Source organism: Perna viridis, chromosome 5 (genome assembly GCF_037379345.1).
Source record: "Perna viridis isolate PV_CMFRI_1.1 ecotype Kerala chromosome 5, ASM3737934v1, whole genome shotgun sequence".
NCBI lineage: Eukaryota > Metazoa > Mollusca > Bivalvia > Mytilida > Mytilidae > Perna > Perna viridis.
This window is the reverse complement of record NC_142449.1, coordinates 12,852,142-12,878,539: the sequence shown is the minus strand read 5'-3', so window position 1 is coordinate 12,878,539 and position 26,398 is coordinate 12,852,142. Positions and strand designations below refer to the sequence as shown.

Genomic DNA, 26,398 nt, shown 5'->3' with positions numbered 1-26,398 from the left:
TAATTGTCACTACATCACTTTATTATAACAGTGAGATTTAGATAAATTTGATTTAAAACATCTAAACAATTTAAATGCATGATCCCATAGGCATCAAACATAATTTTGGTGGAATGTATGAGTGAGTAATACATCATTTACATCTTAATAAACTTAATACTGCTTAACTTTGTTAAAAATGTAAATATAAGGGAGATAACTACTTTCACTACATTTATCCAGAGTAATGCGTCTAATCGAAATGACCTGAATATTTATGATTATAAATATTGGTGCTTAAGGTTTATATAATTTTGATGAACTGAGGGTCATAGGAGACACAGCGATTACACAAAATTGTGAGGTTTGTTATGTCCGTAGTATTTTATGTCTGTTTGTTGCTTAACGTGTTGTCTGCTTTACTTGTTACTGCAGAAACATGCCTTTGCCTGTATTCACATGTTGCTATTTTTAGTTATTTAAATAATTCACAGATAAATATTTGTGAGAATTGATTAATATGTGTAATTAACAAATGCATATATTATACATGGCATTATTTACATGGTCTACACATTTTGAATTAGAGTTTAAAATGGGATATATACATGTACTATACTCGGCGTTACATAAATAAGATACTGTTAAAATTTGAATAGAAATATTGTCTACGACTTTATTGACACCTACCTCGTTTAAATTGTCTTAAATGACTTGCTCATTCGTTTAGCCAAACGGCTTCCCCCTAAACATTGAATCGTTAAATTCCGGTGAGATTTTAATTCTCGGTCCAAATATTTACATTATCAAAAGTCGGCCATGTTTACAGTGATCGGGTTGCTAGGAGATGTTGTTTACGTTTAAATGGTTTGTCCAAAAACCGAAGAACCCAGAATGCATTTCGGCGCTAATTCGGATATCTCGGATTTATTTTACACGAACATGGTACAACACCGAGAAGTTGATCAAGCAGACGATTGTCACCGGAGTTCGACGGGAACTTACGAACTTCGTTTGTAAACAAATCGTCCCGTAGAAACCAACGTGGCGGATATTAGTATAGGATTTTCCCGTAAGGATTTGTTACGCACGATTTCAGCCAACGAACGACTCGTTGTAATTATCACGTCATGCATATATGCGAACTATCTTCAGATTAAACAAAAGAGATAACTCTAGCGGTAAGTCCCGACAGTTTAAAAAATAGAGCTTCAAATCGAAAATTTCTGTTTGTGACTTCGAGTATAGAGACTTACCAGAAATTAGTTTTAGAATATAAGGAAAACATTGTTATTTTTTCTTTTTTTTTGATCATCTTAAATATTTTATAATTCGTGTATTGATCATGCCGTATATTTACAGTGGTTATTTATTATTACAGGGTATTATTCATTGTTTCCTATGATTCTGATGTATATGATGTTTAATAAACAATCAGAACCTACAACTTGGGACTGTGTTTTATATGGTAACCAAAGCACTATTACATTGGCTCTCCTTGACAACCTGAAGCATGTATGTATAAAGCCAGTAGCAACACTGAACATCTATTGAAAAATACAACTTTTGGAAAAAGTGATATGTATCCTATAACGACTGATTATGTATATATATCTCAAGATGTCTAAAAACATGATTTCAAGACATTTAATCATGTCTCAAGATGTCTCAAGGCATGTCTTCAAGACGTGCCTTTAGACATATCTCAAAGATATTTGATTTTAACGTGTCTCAAGACATCTCAAGATGTCTCAAGACACTGAGGTCTATTTGCTATATACGATAGATGCAAATAAAGGCTGTGGAAAAAGTTCGGCGTCCCAGATAATGACGAATAACAAAGAAAATACAGGTATTTCTGACGCAAGGAAATAGTATTCTTCTGAATTTCGGAAGATGATGTATTTCTGATGAATACATGTCATGCGGACTCTGATACTTCAGATACAAATATTTCTTACCACTACATCGTAATATTGCAACGCTGAATCAGAACATAATGTAGCATATGAACTTTAGTTGGGTCAGTTAGTTGCCATGGTGCAGATTGTGACGACAAGACACTCCGACATTACAACACTAAGAATAATTGAAGAAAAGCCCCATGAAAGATGTAGAAGATTACCTACATAAGGCCACATCCTGATATAACGAAACATAACAGATTTGCAACATAGCAATTTTAGAACTGTCTTTCCCGGTCATAGAAAACGTTTCGGGCTATCTGCCTTGTTCAGTTACTTCTACACCTTCAACAAATTGTTTTGATTGTCATGATGTTATAGTGTCCCGACACCATAATGACGACCGAAATTAATAGTTGATATTCTGGAATTCCTTTGAAGCATTGATTAATCTACACTACAGGTCTACTATATCGGTGTTCCGGTGCATCTTCTCTTGCTCGCCCAATGTGATTGTATTTTAGTTTTTGTTTAAATTCCAAGCCGTGATCTTCTAAATCATTCTTCATTTTACTTATTGTTGTTCTGATTGCTTCCACCTCTTTTAAGATAATTTAATGATTAATCTAGAACTGATCCATATAAGGCTTATGCATTGTAGAAAACAAACTTCCCATCAAGAATATACTAGATCACTTCATTTTCCATATCAGCTGTTGCCATACTTTCTGATTCACCATCCTCTGCATTCTAAAAATGAAAGGTTTGCTATAAATTCCATTTTATACATGTATGAGTAATTTGAATATACTTTCACATGATAACTAGTTAATGCCATAATGGTGAACAACTAATTTTGAGCCAGACATAATACTTGTTACTTTAAGTCAGTCACTTATGTAACTCAACTTTACTTTTTAGATGATATTTCTTATTACCAATGCAAATGTTATAAAGGAGAGGCAATATACAAAAACGGAAATCCTTGGACAAAACAATAAAGTAAAACCAAAAGGGACGACAAGGAAAAATTCACATGGCACAAAGAAAATAAAAATACACAAAGAAAACAAACAGAACACAACAATCAAGATTGTTTTAAAGGTGTATCAAATCGATATAAGAAAGCGAATTTATTAGAAAGTAGAATGTATTGTTGTTAGATTCTTCAGGCAGTGGCTAAAGTTGACACTTGATTGATTTCATTTTGATTATATTGAGGAGCTATAAAGGTGAACTACAATATGTAAAGGTGTACTCGTTTTCTACTCTCAGATATTATAATTTAAGATCTCTGATTATGATGAAAAACTATCGCATAGATTCTCATGCCCTTTATTATATTTTTTGTTTTTTGCTTATGAGAAAAAGTTACGACAATATTAGATATAGAAACGATTGAATTTGTTATGATGGCGCATTCCTTTTCTTTTTCAAATAACGACGCGACACTTTTATAAGTATATCAAAGGTAGCGTAAAAGGCAAGAAATTTGTTGTAGGACACTAAAACTCAAAACAAATTATGCAATTATCTCTTGAAAATATTTTGCGTTTTGCGTTTAAACTTCTAAGAATTTTTGCAAACTTTTAGCGAAGAAACTTGAATCAAATGTAAGTAAGAAAACTTTAACCCACCGATGTCTGCTGTTTCCTTTTGTCTACTTCTTTAAAATATTTGCTATAAGATAAATCAAATTCAAAGTTAGAACATTAACATAAAATTAAAAGATGGATAAATGCAATTTCAGTCAACAATTGGATATCAAATTTAGAAAACAATTACTAACAAACTAAAATATACATGGGACATAATTTTGTGTAACTCTCTAAGAATGAATAATTAAAATAGGAAGGATATAAATTGGTTGGCAGATTGCAGTTTAATGTTTTGTGCCCATTAGTACTTAGATTTAACATTTTGTTTAATATAAATATTTGTGGTACATTGTATGTATGAATGAACTTACCACTTTTTATACAGATGTTTCCTCAAAATCCAACAAACTAAGGCCACCACGACAGCACATGCCAAAGAGCATGATAAAACTACTCTAATAACAACATCATCTGTAAAGATTACATTATGAATTATAGCACAAAGTGGACATAGGATAAATCTTAGGTACCATATAATAATTTATCAAGGTACACTTAAATGCATGAAAAGCAAGACGATCTTTTTTTTTTTTTTTTTTGCCCTTTGTCCCCTCATTTCTTCATGATTCAAGTTAGTACCTCAAAACCAATATCCTCTGATATTTGGTAAATATAAGCGCGTGGTACAATTCCATAAAAGTCTATACATTTGGTTTTCTATTTCATTTTATAATTTTATTTTAAAAAATTCTTTTTTTCTGTTTAAATATGATAAGGTATATTTCTTTCTAAATACTGCCTAAAAAGGTTTAAAAAAAAAAAAACAAAGGAAAATTATTTTTTTAACACGAAATATTCGTGAATTGAGCTTATCATCTACTATCTAGTAGGTTACGTTCAAGACGAATTTAAGTTCAGTTGCTGCGTCAGACGCCATGTCAGCATATTTTGACTCAACTAAAAATATGTTACTTGGATTTGATTTAGAAAATAATAGACTGTGTCCGGTAAAGTAATATAACATGCAATTATTCAATGAAAATATATTCTGGACTAACAATAATTTGTCTTTGAATTCTTACATACTTATAGATAAATAGGTGTGACTGAGTAAAACGCATGATCTATTTGTGTTTTAAAAGTCATTACATCATGTCAATAAACCAGACAAAATAATGCCTACTGTTGCTACAGTCAATCTTTTCAGAAAACACTGCATATTTTTTATTTCTCACAGTACATGTTATGGTGACAGCTATTTGCGAATGGTATTCATTGCAATTTATTCTCCTTTTTATTTCTAAATTGGAATGAATTCCATCAATAATATTTCCTCTTAGTATTGGCAAGGCATCACTAGTGTTTTCATTTTTCTAAAAGTATAATGAGAGTACGATCAGGGTCAATACACGCCATATCACAGAAACTGTTAGAAGTATCATTTGGATATCTATACATACATTCACAAAATCATCATTTATATTTGATTCCGTGTTTCTGAACAGGTATCATAAAACATTACAGATACAAGTTTACTTGAATTTTTAAATTGGCACAAAAGCTTTTCAGTATTGAATAACGATATCCATATTGATTGTAATGGTGTGTACCGTGAAAAAAAAGCTGAAAGGCATTATACAATCAATATCTTACATACGTACCCCATACTCTAAGACTATTTTACAGCTAGGAAGTGGATACACCCTTGATATGTTAACAATGATATGATAAATATCATCTTCCTTGGAAAATGAACTGTGAATGGGTTCAGTATCGGGAGGATCTGCAGAACAAACGTTTATACAAGGAAACGTGTTCATATGAAATGAAATATCAAATGCTTGTACCATAATAAAGTGTACAAATATATGTAGCATATTTAGGACTTTCTGTATGCCTACAAATGCTTCTGGATTAAAAAAAAGCAATTTACTGTTACAAACATAAACTTCGTCTTTACGTTACCAAACAAGCAAAAGCGTAAGAAACTTATTCATTTCTTTTATTGCTCACTTACTACACTCTCGAAAATTTAGATCTTTTTGTCATTTTTAGTATTCTATATTAGTAAAAATCAATTATATTGCCGCTGATCAGACACTTTACCAGCGACGGATTGTTTTTAAAAGTTGGATATAATTTTTTTTAATTTAAAATTTTACTCACAATACGGCCTTTAGTTTTGATTCCCAGAAAAAGAGTCTCAGATCGACTGTTGTATAATTTCGAGGGAAAAAAATGATATTTTTATACTTTAGCAATATTAGAAATGTATTTTAATATTACAGATACAGAAACATAGTCATGGCTAAAGACGACTGAAGCCTAGGGAATAAGATACACCCGATCATGTTACAGCATATTCACTTTCAGACACATATAATAACCTTTTGTCTAGTTTACAACAACCTTCAGGTGTTCAATACATTAGAACAAATCTTTTTTTACCACCAGTAACCCTTCTGAAAGATCTTGGAGATTTTGGACTCGAGGAAGGATTTGTCATCTTTTTTAAAATAAAATACAGATTGTCCAGTATTATATCTGACGTGGCATATCCGTCTTTTTAAGTCTGTTAAATCTGAGCCTCTTCACGATGAAAATGGAAAATTTATACATATTTCATTTTTCAACAAAGGAATAGATTATATTAACATCAGCAATAGTAGTTTCTAAAATTCCAGCATATTTCAAAAATTAATCTGTTCATATTGTTTTTTGCAGTTACACTAAGATAATAAGCAGTAAAGTTTTCAACCATAAAAAAGACATTGCAGAATCTAAACATTGAGGAATTCTTCATTTCCCCAACTGACATGTGATTGTGTTTCTTTTCTCTTTAAGCACAGTCCTTCTGGTCTTGTCATCAATGGTGATTTGAATATCACTGAGAATGAACTCATACGTAAGGTCGTTTCTCATGGCCGAGAGCGTCTCAATTGGAAACTTAATTTCAAAACCATAATTGATGCTATTGACGATTATGCCAGATCACGGATAAAGAGAGAAAAGGACCAAAACCAGAAATGTCAACTGGGTTGTGTGCCCCAGGTGGTGGAATGGGGTACCCCTGGCATGTTTCATGCTGGGGTTGTCAGGCTATAATACGGAAAACCTGACTGCAAACCATAGTGACGCACCGTGTTGCCGTGTTGGGAAAGATGCCACCTTCCTCGCACCTTAAAGAACCCTACTGTGGTATTCTCCCGGAGTAGAAACCAAAGGGCTCCACCACAGGAGACTAAATTGCCCGACCCTACCCACCTCTCCCTGTTTCCAGTGGCAATCAAAATTTGTCGACCCCATTATCCTCGTGTTCAATCCCATTTTTCATTTCATCTCATTTCATGTTCATTTTATTATCCACTTCATGTTCATCGCCTGAATATAGCCGAAATATTTTTGCTCGGGCGTTCAACCCCAACAATCAATCAATCAATCGCAGTGAAGGATGGACATCAATATAATTGCAATACCACCTACTCTCGTAATGGCATTCATCTTACAAAGATATTGTCCGCAGTGAAGGATGGACATCAATCTAGTTGCAATACCACCTTCTCTCGTAATGGCATTCATCTTACAAAGATATTGTCCGCAGTGAGGATGGACAGCAAGCTAGTTCCAATACCACCTATTGTCGTAATGGCATAAATAATTTTTGGATACAAACAATTCTAAGGATTTACTTCAAAACCTAAAATCCCGCAATTCTTCGGAAATTGGTTCTCTTAAATTTTGACTTCTCATTCTTTACACTACATTACTACATGATAAACTAAAATCTCGTTTACAATGACTTATCCGTAAATCTTTTGCTCTTACACAAAAATATGTAGTTCTTGGTTACAAATCCATATATTCTTCTAAAATATTGCAGAAGTCAAAGTGTGCTACACAGAAAAGCAGGTTTGCGATATGCTTGATTTCCTCATTAATAACATATTTGTCATATTTGGAGGGGCTATTTTTCAACTACAATGTATAAGTTGGCATTCCAATGGGCACTAACTAGCTTGATTATGAATCAGATAAAAGTTCGGTAATTTTGTTGTTACCCTTATTTGTAACGGTTAGAACGAACTGCTTGTTAGGGCAGATTATTTCTAGGCAGTTAATAAACACATTCCAAACATTGCAATTAATTAAAAGAGACAGCATTGTTTTATCTTGGTGCTTGGTAATATCTGGAGAATAACTTAATCATAGGAATGATGTGATAAAAATTTATCAGTTTTTTTTAATATGCTCATCTCACCAAAAGATGTACTGAAAACACAGACTTTCAAACAGAAGACAAAAACATAAAGACCATTGTTAATTTTGAGAGCAAGATAAGATAGATATGTACAATACTTACACAGGAAATATTTGGATGCCTGAAGGATACTTGTAAAGTGAAAAAAACCGCAGGTACAGGTATAGTTGCAATTTAGGTCAGCAATGCTAATATCTTTTATCATTAGCATAAAAAAATTTTCTTTTTGTTCCGATCGTGTCTCATATTTATCAGGATTAGCTGACCTGCGATCTGTACCAAGTAAATTATAGGGTAATCCTCCCATCCAGAGCTTTGGAACATTTTTCTTGCATTTTGATCCGCTGCACATAAGTTGTGCATCTTTACCGAACTGAAAAACCTCTGTATCAGCTTTCCATGAAACTGTAAAAAGTCAAAACGTATAAATTAAATGTTTCCACTATTTACAGCTTGAGTAAAAGAACATGGGAAGAATCATGTGTTTGTGTCTTAAGAATCTTTTGAATCTTTCAATATATGTCTGTAAAGAAGTGGGAATCCACTTCTGGGTTCGTGCAACCGTTTTAATTTAAATCAAAGTCTGAGATCTGCCAGTAGGGCGTCAAATTACAAACCAAATAAAAATATTCATTTATTTACACCACAACCACACGACAAATAAATAAACAAAAGGAAAAAAAACAAAGGTAAGACTATTCTCAACTCACACTTCACTCACATACCATCACAACAAAAAGACACCAAACAGACTAAATAAATACACTTAAAAACCAAGGGTAACTCTAACCATAGTCCCATGTGAAAGGAAAAAATATAAGAATTTAAATAAATAGATATCAAGTTTATGTCTGGTCTGTATCACAGTCGATATCAATGTTCAACATATCACAATTCTGTTTAGCTCATAATGACAGTATTACTTTGAATTAAGTATATTATTCCGATTCATTACTACAAACGGACTAGTATATATATAACAATAATATCCAATAAGGCTGATTAATATTATGACAAATTAGAATTATAACCACTTTACATTTCAACCAAAAGTTTTATCAAACTGAACACATTGATAGTTATAATTCTTGTAATTCCAAGTAATTTCCATATGACACAGCTGTAATCAGCTCTATGTAAATATATCTTCCAGATTATAGCTGTACATCATAAATGGATACAAAAGCCAACTCTAACCATAGTCTCATGTGAAAGGAAAAAAGGTCTATTTGAGAACCAAAACTATCTACATAATGAAAACCGACAATAATACAAATTTGACAACCGTACGCGCCATATTTACAAAGCTGACAAACCGAAAACCAACAATATTCCAGACGAAAATTATTAAAAATATAAAAATGGTTGGGGTTGGGTCACCTTAAAATAATATTTTACTTGGGAGTTCACAATCACCCCGATGAGCATGCCAACCACCAATGTATCCCATGTCAATATCATTCCTGATGTGGAAAAGTGCATCTCTGGCAATAATTTCTCCAAACATCCGAACTAAATACTCACAAACATCTGCCTTCAACAACTGTCCAGGTGGAAACTGATCAGGTTTAACACCTGACTACCTGGCAGATCTACAAATATCTAGTGGAACAGGTTTTCCAATAGTCACCTGTTCAATAACCTTCACTCTCTATATAAATAGATTTTGACATTATCCTATCCAAGAAGGATAACTCAAATCTTATTTTCAGAACCTTGAATTACATTAAGTTATAAGTTCCAGTGGGCTTCCAACAGAAGTAGTTGAAATGTAGATTTATTCCGCTTACCTTCTGTCAAAGCAGAAATCGCACGTATTATGCAGACCAGATTTATAAAGCGGAACCTGAAACAAATAAGAAAACAGCTAGTTTCACCTGATCGGGAATGTAGAGTGTGTAATTATTAGTTTTAATCAGCATGTTTTAGAACTTAAAACAAATATCTTTCGGATATGCAACGATAAATATATCTGCAATCTAACCCTTTGTTATATCCTATTCTGCATGATTAAGATGGTAAGCCCGAATCGTGTCCTTTTTTAACTATCCTACATTCTCATAAGTTTACTACAGCTTTTATTCTTTCCGAAAGAAATATTTTATATCTAATTGATCAGTCATATCGCTAGCATAAAAGTATCATACGGCAAAGAGTAATCAAGGGAACCAAGGTAATAGCAGTAATCAAAAGAATGTTATCCGGGGACAACGACCAGACATAGAAAACAGACACACACAACAAAGAACATAAAGAAACATACAAAGTAACAAAAGCAAATGAGCAACTCGGACTCCACTAAAAACTGGGAGCATGGACCAGGTGCACCAGTAGGGTAAGTGTCCTCTGCAAACACTTTTTCCGTATGATTTATCACTCGGGCAGATTAAATTAACATACATGTATGAGGAGAATGGATATGGTGAATATGTCAAAGAGGCAACCACTAAACCGGGATGAAATATGTCAGCTCAAGGCCAATGAACGATAAGAAAACCCTAATTTCACTGGGGAAGTTGCATCTGGTCCAAAAACAACATCTGGCACAGAAACAGCGAAATACTTCAGCAACATTAAAGTTAACTGAAAGGGAAAACAAAACAAGACAAACAGAGACCAGAAATTTCTAATTTAGGATAGGCACAAAAATGATGCGGGGTTAAAATAATTTGGCGTAATCACAATCCTCTTTTAAAACTGGCCACTGTGGAAAAAATATACAATTGAACATTCCTAAAAATCAGTTCAAAAAGGTCTGATTCCCGTACTCAAACATAGATATAGAAACTGATTATTAGTAACTCAATTGAGCAATTAACTGACATGCTAGCTCAGACCACTTTAAACCTTTAGAAAGTTATGACCTCATCGTATTTAATATTTTATATTCATTAGTTTTAATTGATTTACCACATTTGTAACGATTTTAGCCAGTTTTTCCTGTTTCCAGATCTCGCCACGTGGAGGCCTCCATAGAAAGAGATCCGTGTCTGAAAAAAAAAGCTATAGTATCACAACAGAAGATGAAAAAGTTTGATTTCCTCATTTGAGTTCCTCATAAAGTACACATTGCATTGTCAAACATATGGTCCATATATAACAAATTAAGGGTAATAACAAAATTACCGAACTTATGACATATATGTAGTGGTCAAAAAAGAAGTCTAAAAGGAGTCCGTGTGACAAATGGCAATATCAGGGTAAAAACCGGAAAGTTTAAAACCATCGCAATGTTCCGGACTTTGAACAGGCATTTCAAATGATATGTGAGTTTTTCCAGGTTTTAGGGCGTATAGTTTGGTCAATAGTTTTCCTTTATAATCGAGCTCTAAGTATAGATCAAGATATGAGGCTGACTTAACAGTGGCATGGTCTTATGGTTTGATACGATATATAAAATCCCCGAAACTATATGATTGTTTAACGATACTATGCCATCTACATAACGGAAACTGATATCAAACTATCTGGCTCAACGATGTTCCTTCTTTTGGGTCAGATTAGCTATAAAGTCAGCGTCATAAGAGTGAAAGAATAACTCAGCGAGTAGAGCCTAATTTGTTCCATTGGAATGCCATCCGTGGTTGAAAAACGCGTTCAAGATTCTAGCGGAAATAAAAAAAGAATGTAATCCAGGGACAAAAAAAAAAACAGATAAATTAGACACACAACAAATAACACGAAATAATCAAATTAACACGTACAAAGCAACAAAAATAAATGAGCAACTCGAACTCAACAAAAAAACTGGCAGCATTAACCAGGTGCACCTTTAGGGTAAATGTCCTCTGCTTGTCTAGAAACATCCACGGACTCATAAAAAGTCAAGTCCAAGGTAGTCAAAAGAGGAAAGGAAAACTATGACTCGTTGAACACTTCAGTTTTATCGGCGCAGATGGACACGTCGTAACGATCCACGAGTTCTTGATGACGACCATAAAACTTCTGTAGTGGTGGATTCAATCTTGTGGCAACATTAACCTGTGGAATGTTGCCACTGATGACAGAAAATACGGAATGAAAAGTCATTGTGTTTTTCGTATAGTTTGGTCAACATATGAGGCACACAGACTTCACAGTATCTGTAGTGTCCTTTATCTCAAGTTCTTTTTGGTACGATGAATCAAATCCCCGAAACTTGGATTGTTTAACGGGAATACGTCATCTGTACAGTGGATTAATGGATCTAGCTAAACGATGTTCCTTCCACTTTTGGATCAGATCAGCTATTCCAGCAATTTGTAAAAATCTTCTTCGGTATATTTGGAAGTTGATTTGAAATCGTTTCTTACAAATTATGAAGAATCTCTACCAATTACTACATACAGTCGAACCTCAATGTGTCGTACTCGGATTAGTCGAAATCTCGGATAACTCAATAAGAAGTCCCAGCAAAACTCCCCTTATTCCAATACAATTTTACCTCGGATGACTCGAACTCGGAGGAATCGAAACCTCGGATAACTCGAGGTAATCGATCAGTCCCCTCGATAGGACCTCGAAGTTAATTAATCCTGATGTCTCAAAGTCAACTAATGAGTCGGAAAACTGATTGCTTTATTACAAACCATGATCAAAGTGTGTTAAACAACGATTAGCGTGGCTTTTAAAATTAATTTGTTGACACTCTTTATGGCTTGATTTGTGTATTTAATTAATTCAAAATTGCGCGAGTAGTGAAAAGAAACAAATTTTATTAATTACACGTCGGAATCCACACTGACAGTGATATCGGATATTTTGATAATTTAAAAAAAAAATACAGATGATTTGTATTGGTATCTGACTATTTAATGAAACATCAAACAGAGAAAGTAAGTGTATTTCAACGACTACATTCGTTTCGCCAGTGAATTTTTTATCGTAATAATACACATGGTTTGACGATACTTTTGCATTAGGGTGTACAGCCTCTTTTTGAGTAAAACGCTTTATCGCTATTTTATTTAAAATCCCTTTGATCTTGCTACACGGGGATTTTCAATCTCACGCCAGTCGAGTGAAAATGAAAACTATCGCCAGTTTCTATGTCCTCACGTGACATACAAGCAACAGCGTAGGAATATTGGACGACCCAGATAACTATCTGTTTGTTTACTGCGTGAGAAATAATGGTTATTTGTGGCAATATTTTCTAGTCTACAATGGAAAGTGATTAAATACAGTAACTTTCGCGATTAGAATGGATAAATCTCAAAATTATTCCACAAACTTTAAACGCGACCGTCATAGTCAACTGATTTCTTTTTTCAAATAATGTGGATCACAGCTGCACAACATACGTGACGTCACGTAGCACGTCGCCGGAAAATAGTCCCGAAAGGGAAATTTTACATCGCTCATATTACTTGCATATTTAGGTCAAAACTGAAAATAAACGAAAATTAATGCCTTACAATTTAGCAAAACAGCAATAAACAGATTATTAAATTTTTTTTTTTCAACTCACGGAAGTTTCTCATGCTCATCTCGTTGAAAAACATTTAAACAATCTAATAGCATGATATTTTTGAAGCGGGATTTTAACTGTGAGAATAGAAGTTAAAGTGATTTAGTGGTAATATTGCAGTTCCAGCTGTGTAGGGTTGTTTGTATGGATTCTTGTGGAGTTCAGGAAAGAAGAAGTACAGATTTATGGATTTCCACTATCTCATTTTTTTTAACAGTTTGATAGCAGTACAGATCTTATTACTGCTATTTTACCGTTTGATATTCGTTTGATATTCATTTCTGGCTACTTTTAAGAATGTAAACTCTAAATGAATATCAAATGAATATCAAACGGTTATCTTTTTCTGTTTGATATTCGTTTCCGGTTTATATTTTGAATACAGAATTGATTTGAATATCAAAATAAATATCAAACATGATTTTTTTTTCTGTTCGATATTCGTTTGACATTCGTTTCCGGTTTATATATTGAATATAGAATGGATTTGAATATCAAAACGAATATCAAACAGGATTTTTTGCTGTTCGATATTCGTTTTACATTCGTTTACGGTTTATACATTCAATATCGAATGGATTTGAATATCAAAATGAATATCAAACAGGATTTTTTTCTGTTCGATAATCGTTTGACATTTGTTTCCGGTTTATATATTCAATATAGAATGGATTTGAATATCAAACTGAATTTCAGACCGGAGTTTGGTTTGTTCGATATTCGTTTCACATTCGTTTCCGGTTACATATTGAATACAGAATGGATTTGAATATCAAAATGAATATCAAACAGGATTTTGTTTCTGTTCGATATTCGTTTAACATTTGTTCCCAGTTTATATATTCAATATAGAATGCATTTGAATATCAAATTGAACATCAAACGAAATTTTTTTCTGTTCGATATTTGTTTGACATTCGTTTCCGGTTTATATATTCAATATAGAACGGATTTGAATATCAAACTGAATATCAGACGGGAGTTTGGTCTGTTCGATATTCGTTTCACATTCTTTTCCGGTTACATATTGAATACAGAATGGATTTGAATATCAAAATGAATATCAAGCAGGATTTTTTTTCTGTTCGATATTCGTTTGACATTCGTCTCCGGGTTACATATTGAATATAGAACGGATTTGAATATCAAACTGAATATCAAACAGAATTTGTTTCTGTTCGATATTCGTTTGACATTCGATTCCGGTTTCTATATTGAATATAGAACGGATTTGAATATCAAAATGAATATCAAACAGGATTTTTTCTGTTCGATATTCATTTTACATTCGTTTACGGTTTATATATTAAATATAGAATGGATTTTACTATCAAAATGAATATCAAACAGGAGTTTGGTCTGTTCAATATTCGTTTGACATTCGTTTCCGGTTTATATATTGGATATAGAATGGATTTGAATATCAAACAGGATTTCTTTTGCTGTTCGATATTTCTATTGTGAAAATTCTATTTTTTTATTTCAGATGTAGGGTTCCTGCAAAGTTGCTTTAAGTATAAGGGTATTTTTTAAGTGCTGCATGTCTTGTGATTTTTTGGAAAGCTTTATTTGTATGGAATTAAAAAATACCAGAACATATGATATTGATTCTATAGCAAATCTAATACTTGGTCTGCTCCCCCAGATTGGAGATAATTCTGTCTTGCTAATACTTGGTCTGCTCCCCCAGATTGGGGATAATTCTGCCTTGCTAATACATGGTCTGCTCCCCCAGATTGGAGATAATTCTGTCTTGCTAATACTTGGTCTGCTCCCCCAGATTGGAGATAATTCTGTCTTGCTAATACTTGGTCTGCTCCCCCAGATTGGAGATAATTCTGTCTTGCTAATACTTGGTCTGCTCCCCCAGATTGGGGATAATTTTGTCTTGCTAATACTTGGTCTGCTCCCCTAGATTGGGGATAATTCTGCCTTGCTAATACTTGGTCTGCTCCCCCAGATTGGAGATAATTCTGTCTTGCTAATACTTGGTCTGCTCCCCCAGATTGGGGATAATTTTGTCTTGCTAATACTTGGTCTGCTCCCCTAGATTGGGGATAATTCTGCCTTGCTAATACTTGGTCTGCTCCCCCAGATTGGAGATAATTCTGTCTTGCTAATACTTGGTCTGCTCCCCCAGATTGGAGATAATTCTGTCTTGCTAATACTTGGTCTGCTCCCCCAGATTGGGAATAATTTTGTCTTGTGTTCTGCTACATGCATTCATATAATGAAAAAAGGCTGTAAACATGGCAAAAATGAGAAAACACATTAAGACACAGATCGTTTTCACACTCTGAGCACTGAAAACAGTATTTATTTGATGTTTTTTTTTTTTTATCTCATCACTGGTTTTCATACCCAAAAAATAACATATGAGTATGAAAGTATAGAAAATCATACCAAAACTTAGGAATAAGTATTAGAAGGCCTGTTTTGACTTTCTTTTCTGCATTGCAATACTTAATTGCACAGAAAAAGTTTGGTTTGGTTATCCATTTTACTTATTATAAGCTAAAGAACTAACATTTTTTTACTTAAAAGAGGTTAGAATAGCACATATCACAAGAAGATACAAGAATATCTTCTATAACGCCACATTTGAAATGATGAAACTTCACAAAATTTGGTTTCTAAGAATTAATTTGCACTGAACAATTGAATTTCTTAACACAAATTACTTTTTCTTACTCTGTGCACCTTAACCTACACAAAAAATTGTAATTGTGGTTTCTATGATGAAAATCCTTTTTTGTAGGGTTCCTGAAAACTTGCCATAAGGTAATGCAATACAGTTAGGTCATTTTTTCTGAAATTTGTTTTTTTTTGTTGTTGTTTTTTTTTTTGTTTTTTTGTTCTTTGTTTTTTTTTTTTGGGGGGGGGGCAGCTGCAGCCTGCCCTATGTTGTGAAGGGTTCTTCATCTATCTTTGAATACCAATTGGTAACCTTGGGCTGATATTTTATCCCAGGGGTTGTTGTCTCTTTGACATATTTTTCATACCTATTCCCATTTTATGTAACATTATATAGTTACAGTCAACTATAAACAAACTTCAATTGCATCCCTTCGAACATTAGTAAAACTGTCTACTCTTTTACATGCATAGTGTACTTACTTTAAAATGTACAATGCTAACTAAAAGTTAGTTCGGACACCAAATTCAATAAAAGATATTGTAATGGCTCTTCCTTTCAACAATACATCCGTCGGATGCTTCATTGTCTACAAAACAAACACAAGCATCAAAATTCAATTTTAAATAAAATATTAAATACAATATACCCTTTGTTCATTTGAAAACTATGAACAATTCTGTATCAAATTATTTTACTCTATAGAAAACGAACATTTTGTTATCAATAGCAAGCAATATAACACCAATGAACTAGACGAAACCGTACTTCATCGTTTTACATTAGCTATTTTACAAAAGAACAATAAACGTTAAAACTAAATATTTCCTCAATTTTTTTAGCTTTGTGTATTAATTTCAAAAAGAATATCTATTTATTCGAGAGTATACATTTAAGTATTTAAACGTGTATGTATCATTAACTAAATTGACTTTTAAAAAGAGACAAAACACGTAAACGTGTCGAATACTGCAGTTTTGTCCTTGCTTGATAGACAAAATATAATACTTAAAACTTCAACAAGAAACGTAAATCTTAGTAGAATTGCTCTTAGACTATCAAAATCCTAGAAATTCACTAGTACTAGGATAAAAAGCACGGAGCGTCAGCGATGTCCTGTACATGTAGATGCTCTAAACCATGAATTGCTCAAAATAGTAGGATAGCAGGCTGTCCATTTTTGAAAATTTAATGCACCAGAATATAATGCGGCTAAATTATATATCGATGTAAATCGTATTTCCAGCTCTATCTAAATATCGATGTCTCTAACAAAAGGTCAATCATGATTTGTCAGATAAAATGTTACATCATTTTTGTATGACTTACTTGCCTTAGCTGGTAAGAAAATTCATTTTTACACCAGATCAGCTCAAATTCTATCTCCTGTACTAATAATTTTATTTACGCTATATTTAAAAAAAAACAATCAAATAATGCCGGCCGCAGCAGTCTTTGGTAGACGTGCCCAAAACTTTCAAATTTTAGCAGTCTGAAATAAAAGGCCGACCATGACCCTTGAGGTATCAAAATGTAAAAATGAGAAAGTTTATATTTAAAAAGCACATTCTGAAATTATTTTTTTAATTTCTAACATTTGCAGTAAAATATCGAATTTGCTATTTAAAAACCATTCTTGAAAGTGTCATTTCTCCATTAGATCAAAAACAAGTTCCCATTTGGTCCATTGTATGGATATTTCGTGTATTTGCAAAGATAATCATATAATACTTAACAAAACTGTTTAGTACGCCTTAACTTTATATATCCATCAACGTTTGAATTGCCAAGACTCCTTGTTTCCTTGTTTATATGTTTTATAATGATATAACATTCGGAATTATGGTTTATTATACAATTATACAGTACATTTGCAGTACATGATATTACTTTAGCCTAAATTTAAGATATATATTTTAATCCCTGTTCTTCACTGGGTACAAAAATGTATTATAGCGAAAGGGTGCTCCACAGAGACACGGATAAAAAGAGAATTATAAGAATAACATAAAACATATTCTTAGACCACCAACATAATACCATAATGAGTCAGACATTTCGAATTCATTGGAACTCCACATAAGACTTGACATTATGAATTCATTGTTTTGTGGATATAAATTAAAAGGAAATGTTGGTCAAAGCCGAAATGTTTTATCTGATCTATACCATTAATGCTATCGCAATCTTTCAGTGTGCCTCCTTATATGCAAGAAACACACATTCCCATTTGTTAAGAATATGTGAGTACTCCCTTTCAAATGTTTTGGCACACTTATAATTTTTTTTTAACTAAACCACTGATCCATCCCTCTATTTTTATATGCCGTTATCTTTCACCCCATTAAAATCATCTCTCAAATCTACTGTGATAGTGTGCTTTATTTTATGTTATTGTGTATTATTAGTTTTCTATATATGTTTACGTAATAATGTGTATTCTAGTTCTAGCGGCTTACATCGTTAAGCACACATGGTGGTTAACCATAGACTTTTGGACATGGCGACGTATAACGCTGATGGATTTCCATAGTTTTGATTTCGATTTTTTAATTCGTTGTCGAAGTCTGGTATAAATACGTATGTAAATGATGAACTGGTTTGTTTAATAAATTGCTTAACTTTTCATTTATAGTTCATTTTCATTATTCTTCAAATTTAAGTGTGATAAACTTCTTATCAAAGTAGCAAACCAGTTCTGTGAGATTTGCATACATGTGTTGAGTAAAGCAGTTAATTTAACAATAATGATTAAATGTAAAGTTTATAACTGGTTCATTTTCACGGCAATTTAAGCCGGTATCTGTACTCTCCTGAAAGGTTTAGGAATTACTATATCATGGGTCAATTCTTATTGACAGGTATTTCATGTTCAGGTGACCCCATTATCCAACTTCATGATGTTTATGGTGTAAGAGCACTTGCACGATTATGTGAGGTAACTGTTATTTAAATTTCTTGAAAAAGTTTTGGTTGAGTATTTTATTCATTACGGCAAATGCAAGCAAATATAGATTTACGCATCAATTAAAAATCTAGTCAATTTTACTTTGGATTTTTCCATGATTAGTTTTAAATAGCGTCGATTATGTATAATGACGAATCATTAACTTAAGGATTTATTTCATTTGTTCTTTTGAAATGAACGCATAATTGTTTCTTTTGTATTTTTTTGTACAATTTTAGTTAAAAATAATTTAACTGAGTATTATGCTTAATGTTATACCCGTTAAATGGTAGATATTTATATATATATTGAAATGTTCATTTTTGTTACAGTGCCTTTTTTTCTAGAATTGATCAATAAGCTGATTGATCCCTTACAGCGTTTTGTTTTGAAGACTACCCCAAAAATTACCGCTACACACTTCTAGTCTTAGTAATAGACATAGAAAGTTTGAAAGACTGTTATAATCCGGAACTAAAGCATATCATACTCTGATTTGATTCGTGTCTTATAAATGTCACATAAAAAAAATAAGCAGATATCCGAACAAGAACACAAATACAACATTCTAACAAAGATTTCTTGCAAACCTGTTTTTTGTGAAGGATATCAGGGCGCCCTCACAATATGCAAAATTTTACAAATTGTGACCACAATGCGTTGGTACGACAATTCTATTTGAAAGTAGAACGATTTTCCTAAAGATGATACTAAATATAGCCGTATTATAAACTTCGTTATTTGAAGACTTATCCTATTAAAATGTAAATTGAAGTTAACAGTATGGAACTGATTCTTTATTATTTAAAGCGGACGCACGACTTGTGTCATAAGAAGACATATATATTTCCGTTGGTCGAGGCAGAATATACAGTACATAACATATCATTAGCAAAACGCAACAACACAAGTGTGTAATTTTGACTAAGCGTACTAGTTATTGACTGGCCACAAAACGTGGTAGGTTATACACGGAATACGTGGAATTCCGCATTTATGAGGTAGCTTGAACCACAAATATTGACCTTTATGTTTACAAATTAAAAATACTTCATATCATTAGACAAATTTGAGAGTTCATTCAAAAGGTACATGGTCACAAAATATTTACATTAAACCCCACTGTGGTCGATAAACATGTACGAGATTCATACAATTGATGAAAATTGGCTTAAAATATAAGCACAAAAACACGGTCTGCAAAAGTACGTCAATATTTTCTGCATGACCAGGACAATATTTACATCAAAATTACTGTTTAATGTAATCCTTAAATGCTTACTTTGAAAGATACTTAGGTCATTAACAATATTTTCATAGTTTTCTAAGTTTTCATAATCAAAATAGACTTTTTAACCGCCTGTTTTTGCGAAGGATATCAGGGCGCCCTCACAATATGCAAAATTTTACAAATTGTGACCACAGTGCGTTGGTACAATTTTATTTGAAAGTAGAATGATTTTCCTAAAAAATGATACTAAATATAGCCGTATTATAAACTTCGTTATTTGAAGATTTTTTAAACCTCTGCTATCCTATTAAAATCTAAATTGAAGTTAACAGTATGGAAGTGATTCTTGATTATTTAACGCAGACACACGACGTGTGTCATAAGAAGACATATATATTTCCGTTGGTTGAGGTATTTAGAGATATAACAACAAACAAATGTGGCAATGCAGTGTCAAGTTCAATTTTGAGTTCAAGAATAAATAGATTCGGCCCGCATAGGCAAAGCCTTAACACATATAAAAGTTACTTCCGTGCGCTTAAGGGCATACTTTGGTACCGCAGGTGCATAAAAAATCGCCATACCTACGGATTTGTACGAATCAGTCTCCTACGTTAGTCCAATAATGTCTATTTTACACTCAAAGGAGCAAAATGAAGCCACTTGAAAGTAGCGTTTCCTTTGCCATTATAATATATTACGAATTTGTGAATCATTTCTAATTATAGATCAACAATTAAAAAAATTTTTAAAAAAAATGTTATCCAGTAATTTTGAAAATGTAAAATAAGAAGCATCCGTTCCCTCTTAAAACAAAATGTAAATGTTATTTCATTACCTTTGCCTGTGATTACCAGTGCTTTACTGCCAAGATAATGTTTTCTTAAATACCATTTCAAGGATACTGACAATGAAAATAACATGAACAATATTTATATAAATTACCAGTAGATACCGATGGTAACATGCGCAGTCCTGCCAATATGATTCACCGAAGGATTGGATTTCCAATATTTGTTATATATAGGAAAGTCCTTTTCTGATGCAATAAATCATTTACTTATACATCATTACGAAGGACATGTAGAAATTTAATTCCGTGATGTCAACAAATATGAAAAAAATAGTCTTGTATTATAAATAGCCTTTTTCTTTACTATCACTTTCGTTTTGCATTCATCTAACCTACCTTTTTATGTATAATGCTAAATTGTCTTAAAAATTTGCCATGCCATAATGTTCTATTATATAAGTTATAGTTTATTATTATTATTATTATTGATGTTTTTTTTGTTTTGACAAAACATCAGTTTGAAAGATACAAAATTTTAAACTTTGTACATTAGCTGAAGGATTTGAAATGCAAGGTTAAGGACAGATTTTTGGTATCGAACAATTTCTGCTCCATTTAATTAGAGTACTTTCTTTGTGCTGTGTAGCCTATCCTTATTTTGTGCATTTCTATTTATTGTATAGTATCAATGGAATGAAATTTCTAGCTAACAATGTCACAAGATAATGACTTAGAAGATAATTCTATTTTTTTTAAACAACAAAGAATATCTCGTCATTTATATTATTCAAAATCAAAATAAGGTATTTGCAGATTGTAACCAGAGATTAAGAATCACTGACACAGAGTTTAAATGTATAAAAATACGTTAGATTTTGTTCTGTACAATACATTTTGATAGTAAATATTTCATGATGTGTTTGTCATTGAGACATGTTAGATATTATATATATTGCTTTAATAATATACGTATGTTATCAAGTATTGTCTTTCGACCATGGCCCCGTTCTTTTAAGCCTATTAGTTATTTTTAGACCTTCAACTTTAAAAGTTTGGAACTAAAACAAATCGCTCACTCACGTTTTAAGTGAATAAAAGTCAAATGTGACGCAAGCATGATATGTTTGACTTTGCGTCAAGGTTATATATAAAATTTCTGTTTTCTTTATATGCATGTCATACATCATTCTTCCTCCAGTTAACTTGTTATATGGTTTAAAAGCTACATAATTATATATACATTGGAATGATTTTATTTAACGTAAAAAAATCAAACATTTTTCACAACTCGATGATAGATAAATTACCATTAATTTCTCATTGTCACCTTTCTGGATTCCTTCACTCATAGTTTCTAAAATTTGAATTAAGGTATTCCTTAGTTATCAATTTTCTTGAGTAAAGAGGGTGTTTAAGTTTGTACATTAATTAATCTGTGACACACTTCACATTTTCTAGTGACTTGAAATATTCTGTTCTGGACCAGTTTATCTATACCTTTCTCAAACCAAATCATTATGGTTCTCAATGTGTAGACGAATACTCAATAACGATCCACGATTCCGTGATGACGACCATAAAACTTTTGTAGTGATAAATTTAATCTAAAACCACCATAACCCTGTTCCAGAAACCTAATTTTAAAGAGTCTAGGACGATACAAAAAGTTCGCGTAGTTTTGGAAAGCTCTGGATAACGAATGGTTATACAAAACTCCAGGTACTTGGGGGACGTTGCCACATACAGTTGCAATCATTTCTAACCTCTCTTAAATTTTGTCAGAATCTGTCAGGGTTTCTGTTCTACAACAGCAGATAGAACAGACATCTTGACAGAGGCGGTCCTGGGTCAGGACACATTTTGCCCTATTCCCCGACAGATCCTGACAGAAACTGTCCTGGGTCGTGACAAAGAAAATACGAAAAGCTGTTCTAAACTGTCATACCCTTGGACAGTTCCTGACACAATCGTTCTATTCTGTGTGACGTAATTTAGAACAGGAAGTCCGCGATTAATAAATGAAACTATGTGGCTAATGTAAATTAGCTCACCCGATTAGAAAACAAAGTTTGATTTCAATATCTACATTGAATTTCCAATTATATATAGAGCTCGTCGTGATGATCATCCCACAATCACGCGATCGTTGTTCATATTCCAATTTTCGCCAATCGCGGTCCAGTCACATTCTGTCATACACCTGTGATATTAATTAAATCAAATTATTTAATTATAAAATAAAAGGTCTATGTTTTTGTTCTAAGTGTTAAAATCGTAACAGATAACTTTCAGATGTTTGGTACTTCTCACGAAGTTCAAGATCGACAAAGTACGTTTTGAGTAAAAGCTATTTTTATTAACTTAAGAGTCACAAATCATTCTAAAAATGTTAAAATTGACAATTTTCCATTAAATGGGTGACTGATACCTAAATATTTCGGTCAAAATTCTTCAAAATGCCACTTTTAGGAACGAACATGAGTGATAACACTTCCAATTTCCCTAGATTAAATTCCCTACATAGTATTATATGTAGAAAATGTAGAAACTAAAAATTCTAGTTTTATATCAGTGACTGTGACACACATTTCAATAAAAATTCTGCGAAATGTTTGAGTGCAGCCAATTCTATTTTTCATGACGGTCAAAAACTATTGACTGGAATGCTTATTTTTTTTCAATACAACTATCATGTGGGTAACTGTGACTCATATATTTCTGTCGAAATTCTACAAAAATGTCATATTTTTTCAAAGTGTATGAGTGCCCACACTTGTAATTTCCATGAGGGTCTAAAATGGTATTTTTTTTTAATATAAATTTCATGTGGTGGCTGGGACACATTAGTTTGAGTCAAAATTCTTTAAAAATGTCCTATTCTTGCAAAATGTATGAGTGCCCACACTTGTAATTTCCATGAGGGTCTAAAATTAATGATTAAAATGCTATTTTTTTTCAATATATCTATCATATAGTGGCTGTGACGAATTAGTTTGAGTCAAAATTCTTAAAAAATGTCATATTCTTGCAAAATGTATCAGTGCGCACATGTTCAATTTGAGGGTCTAAAAATAATGACTGAAATGCTAAATTTAGCAATATATTTAGCATGTGGGTGGCTGTGATACGTTTGTTTGAGTCAAAATTCTTTTAAAAAATCTTATTCTTGCAAAATGTATTAGTGCGAGCACTTTAAATTTCAACAAAAGCCTAAAATTATTGACTAAAATGCTATGTTTCTGTAATATAACTACCACGTGGGTGACTGCAACTAATATATTTTGGTCAAAATTCTTCCAAATGTCCTATTTTTTCAAACTGTATGAATGTGAACACTTTAAAGGTCCATACAGGTCTAAAATTTCAACTGTTTCAAAATGTCAATATATATAAATTATCTGTATCATACCTGTCTAGGCCAAAAAGAATTCAGTCCAAATTCTATAAAGTCAGGGGCGTAGCAAGTACGGCAGGCAATATGTTTTGTTGGTACTGCATGCCATACATAAAAGTTGGGTAAAGATGTGAAAAAAAATCTAGTTTAAACATAGCAAGGCTTCCTTCCCGTCGTGCGAATCGGGATTCTGGTGCTACTTTTTTTCGTAATCACGTACATGTACTGTATGTAATTCAGTCTGAGAACTATTCTCGAGCTAATGACTGTCAGAATCTGTTAGGAATTCTTCTAATCCATGTATCTGTTTTACTTAGAACAGTTCCTGACAGGAGGATGTCAGGACCAATGACAAATTAGGACAGAGCTTGTCCGAAGTCCTGACACTCTGACAAGGTGTGTCGCGTTTCAGAACAGTTTCAGACAGTTTAGAACTGTTCTATGACAGCGAATCCTGACAGGATCGAATAGATAAAATGAGAACTCGTATAGATTTCTTTCCATCGATTTTTTTCAATAATAACGGTATAATATTTTTGAGTCGGAATTTCAACTTAGTATGGGGAATAGTAGTATAAAGGGTTAAAAATCATAGGTCTTGATACTATTAATTTCTGATAATAAACTAGCATTGAGAGTTTTCAGAATATCCTTCGAATTTTTCAAAATCCATATTGAGTTGATACAATGTACCATTACGGAAGTAACAAGTTTCGTGATGAGACTAGTACAGAAGTCAATTTAGGCATAGTAGTACTTTTTGCAGAACTATGAAGCGTTTTTTGTCTGGATTCTTCTCAGTTTTTGGAATCCAACACATGGACGGAAGATCACATCGTCTATATTGAGGAGAACAAACGAAAACAGAAAGGATTTATGGTCTAATTGCTGCTATATTTTCTATGTCTTCCTCTAATAACTATAAGCATTAGATGTAATGCGTCTTGCAGACAAAAAACCCTGTTGGCAGTACCTCTGGATATATTGTATACAGCTGAAAAACAAGTACTGTAGTATACAGTTTTTGTCTAAGGAAACATTTTTTAGGCTACAAATATATATCACTATTCTGAAGTTGATGAAATTGTTTCACAAGATTTGTTTGAAATATTGATTTTGAAGTGCTAGCTGTGAGCCAGTATGGATGGATTTAGCTTAAAGTCCTTCGTACACCGGTATTGTAATTTTGTTCCATAGGAATATCGAATGTTTTCTTTTGAGTACATGACTATAACTGAAAAATTTTCCATTGTGCAGTTTTATTCTATTTAATTGGGAGTCATGACCCCAACCATTTTAAAAATATGGCTATCCATATAACTGTCAGATACCGCGCTGTTGGTTTCTGTTAATCTTAAAAAAAACTGAGAGTCCAGTTTTAGAGCAACAAATTTTACCAAGCTAACCTACATAAAGTGAAATGGACAAGTTCAACAAGTGCAAGAACATCTTCAAGAATGAAGCATTGTAATATGTGTATGACTTGTCTTGTGGTTATGGTAAGCCATTGCGGAGTTTATATCCCATTTATTGATATCAGTAGATATTTAGTAACATATGATAATGGATATTTATCAACATGTGTATAACTCAGTTATTGATAACAATAAATGGAGTTTTCTAGACAATGCAAACACATTCAGGACATAACGTATGTATGTTCAAATCTGCTCTTTGGGCAATACCAGTCGGCGTCCATACTTGCCCTGGGAGCAATATCAGTCTGTGTATTACATTTGTATATAAGGTAATTAAATATTTCGTTTTGGTATTTAAAATGATTTCTGTTTTATCAGAAGAAGAAAAAAGGCCCTATTACAAAAAATATACTTTATATTTGGTGTGAACCTCCCAAATACCTTTGAAAAGAACAGCTGTTGATAAGTAAATCAAGTAATTGACTCTTATTGGGATTACATGAAATATTTCTTTTGAAACATTAAGGTTTATTCAAAACCATATTTCCTTGAAAAATTAATACATTTTAATGAGTTTTTCAATCAAATAAATCGCCTTTTATCAAAGCACACAGGAAACAATCTATACAATTTTATCAATACCAAAATTTCGCAAAACGTTTTTTTAATATTTTTTAAAAAGTTTAATTTTTAAATACTTTACACTTATACCGGAACACGCAATAAGTATTATGAACGGAAAAGGAAATATTTGTATATTTAGTAAAATTAATTCATCATTCGTTTTACTCT

General features: G+C 32.5%; 1 protein-coding gene across 4 annotated transcripts; it reads right to left on the bottom strand.

The window, feature by feature from the left end:
- On the bottom strand, positions 1–20,988 carry LOC148616088 (uncharacterized). 4 transcript variants are annotated; one of them, XM_088582780.1, is made up of 11 exons: positions 20,840–20,988; positions 16,306–16,412; positions 11,175–11,344; positions 10,650–10,729; positions 9,530–9,585; positions 7,842–8,144; positions 5,143–5,264; positions 4,665–4,854; positions 3,853–3,952; positions 3,521–3,563; positions 1–2,633 (listed from the first exon to the last, which is right to left on the bottom strand). In XM_088582780.1, exons 3-11 carry the CDS (start codon positions 11,175–11,177, stop codon positions 2,571–2,573), a joined length of 960 nt encoding a protein of 319 aa, XP_088438906.1. In that variant the 5' UTR covers positions 11,178–11,344; positions 16,306–16,412; positions 20,840–20,988; the 3' UTR covers positions 1–2,570. The 4 variants fall into 4 exon arrangements, with proteins under 4 accessions (XP_088438906.1, XP_088438907.1, XP_088438908.1 ...); XM_088582781.1 differs by lacking the exon at positions 20,840–20,988 and adding an exon at positions 20,586–20,700; XM_088582782.1 differs by lacking the exon at positions 11,175–11,344.
- Positions 20,989–26,398: the final 5,410 nt, after the last annotated feature.